Here is a 1575-nt window from a genome sequence, read left to right on the forward strand (position 1 = left end):
GGACCGTACCCCCCTCCCAGCCAGGAGGGTGCTGGGGGTGCCCCAGAGCTGGATGGGGAGCGGGGTCAGAGTCACCCCAGGTGACTGGGGTGCCCACCAAGGGGTGCAGCTCAAGGTGCCCACCAGCCAAGCCCCCCAGGGCTGGACCCACCTCTCTGCTGCCCGGAGCTTGTCGGCGCCGCGGGTGTAGACGGCGATGGACCAGTCCACACAGCGGGCAAAGCCCTCCCTCAGCAGCAGCTCCGTGATGTTCCCGTTCTGGGGGAGGAAGAGGAGGGTCCTGCTCAGCCATGAGGGACACAGCAGGGGCCTCTGACCCTCCTGTACCCCCGAGGAGAGCCTGTGCCCTCCATCCCTGCCCCACCGTCACCTGCGACCTCACCCTGCCCTGCTCAGCCCTTCCAGATGAAACGGGTGCCCCACGATTCCCAGCACTGCAGCTCCGTGATGTTCCCGTTCTGGGGGAGGAAGAGGAGGGTCCTGCTCAGCCATGAGGGACACAGCAGGGGCCTCTGACCCTCCTGTACCCCCGAGGAGAGCCTGTGCCCTCCATCCCTGCCCCACCGTCACCTGCGACCTCACCCTGCCCTGCTCAGCCCTTCCAGATGAAACGGGTGCCCCACGATTCCCAGCACTTGGAACCACCTTTAGCCACCTCCAGCAAGTGGTGGCCAACAGCCTGCCAGGACCTTCTCCCACCCTGCTTGCTGGGGGCAGGATGGTGCCCAGGATGTCCTGGTTGTGGCAGATCTCCAGGATGAGCCACATGCCCCACTGGGAGGGGGGTTCTCACCCACCCTGCTCGGCCCCTTAAGATGCCACAAGTCCCCAAACAAACAGCCCTGCAGACCTGGCCACAGCACCCCCAGGGCTATCAGAGGCCACCCCAGCAATGCCCACAGGACTCTGCTCTCCTCATGTGCTGCTCAGATGGACCAAACTCTCCCACATCCACCAGTGAAAAGCCCACACCTCCCAAGCTTCCCTGACCCTTCCCACGAAGCAGCACCTGGACCTTGCAACCACCTTTAGGATCTCCAGCAAGCGATGACCAACAGCCTGCCAGGACCCTGCCCCACCCCACGCCACCACCAGCCCCACTTGCCGGGTGCAGGATGGTGCCCAGGATGTTCTGGTTGTGGCAGCTCTCCAGGACAATCTGCACGTCCCTCTGCAGCAGCCGGGACTCCGTGAAGAACTTGGCTTCGGCCGCAAAAGGCTCCGGGACTTCGGAGGCATCTGCCTCCCTCTTGAACGTGGGGCACTGTGGAAGAGAGGGGGACAGTCAGGGCACGGGTTGGCCCCTAAAACCTTGGCCAGGGGGTGGGAAACCTCCCTGGGGGGAGCTCCTGCACTTGGGTCACAACAAACCCCTCCCCAAAGCTCCACGCTTGGGGCACAGAAGCGACCTGGCCAGGCTGGATCCATGGGCTGAGGGACCTGGCCAGGCTGGATCCAGGGGCTGAGGGACCTGGCCAGGCTGGATCCAGGGGCTGAGGGACCTGGCCAGGCTGGATCCAGGGGCTGAGGGACCTGGCCAGCCCGGATCCAGGCGCCGAGGGACCTGGCCAGGCC

General features: G+C 65.3%; 1 protein-coding gene across 1 annotated transcript in view; it reads right to left on the minus strand.

Moving 5' to 3' along the window:
• Window positions 1-151: 151 nt before the first annotated feature.
• Window positions 152-1575, minus strand: part of SND1 (staphylococcal nuclease and tudor domain containing 1) — a gene marked incomplete at both ends in the record, with an annotated part of 13931 nt that continues 12507 nt past the window's right edge. Inside the window, 2 exons of the mRNA XM_010002323.1 lie at window positions 152-258; window positions 1106-1264. Of these exons, the coding sequence (XP_010000625.1) occupies window positions 152-258; window positions 1106-1264 (266 nt within the window). The remainder of the gene's footprint in view (window positions 259-1105; window positions 1265-1575) is intronic.

Source organism: Chaetura pelagica, unplaced genomic scaffold, assembly GCF_000747805.2.
Source record: "Chaetura pelagica isolate M959 unplaced genomic scaffold, ChaPel_1.0 scaffold1987, whole genome shotgun sequence".
Classification (NCBI taxonomy): Eukaryota; Metazoa; Chordata; class Aves; order Apodiformes; family Apodidae; genus Chaetura; species Chaetura pelagica.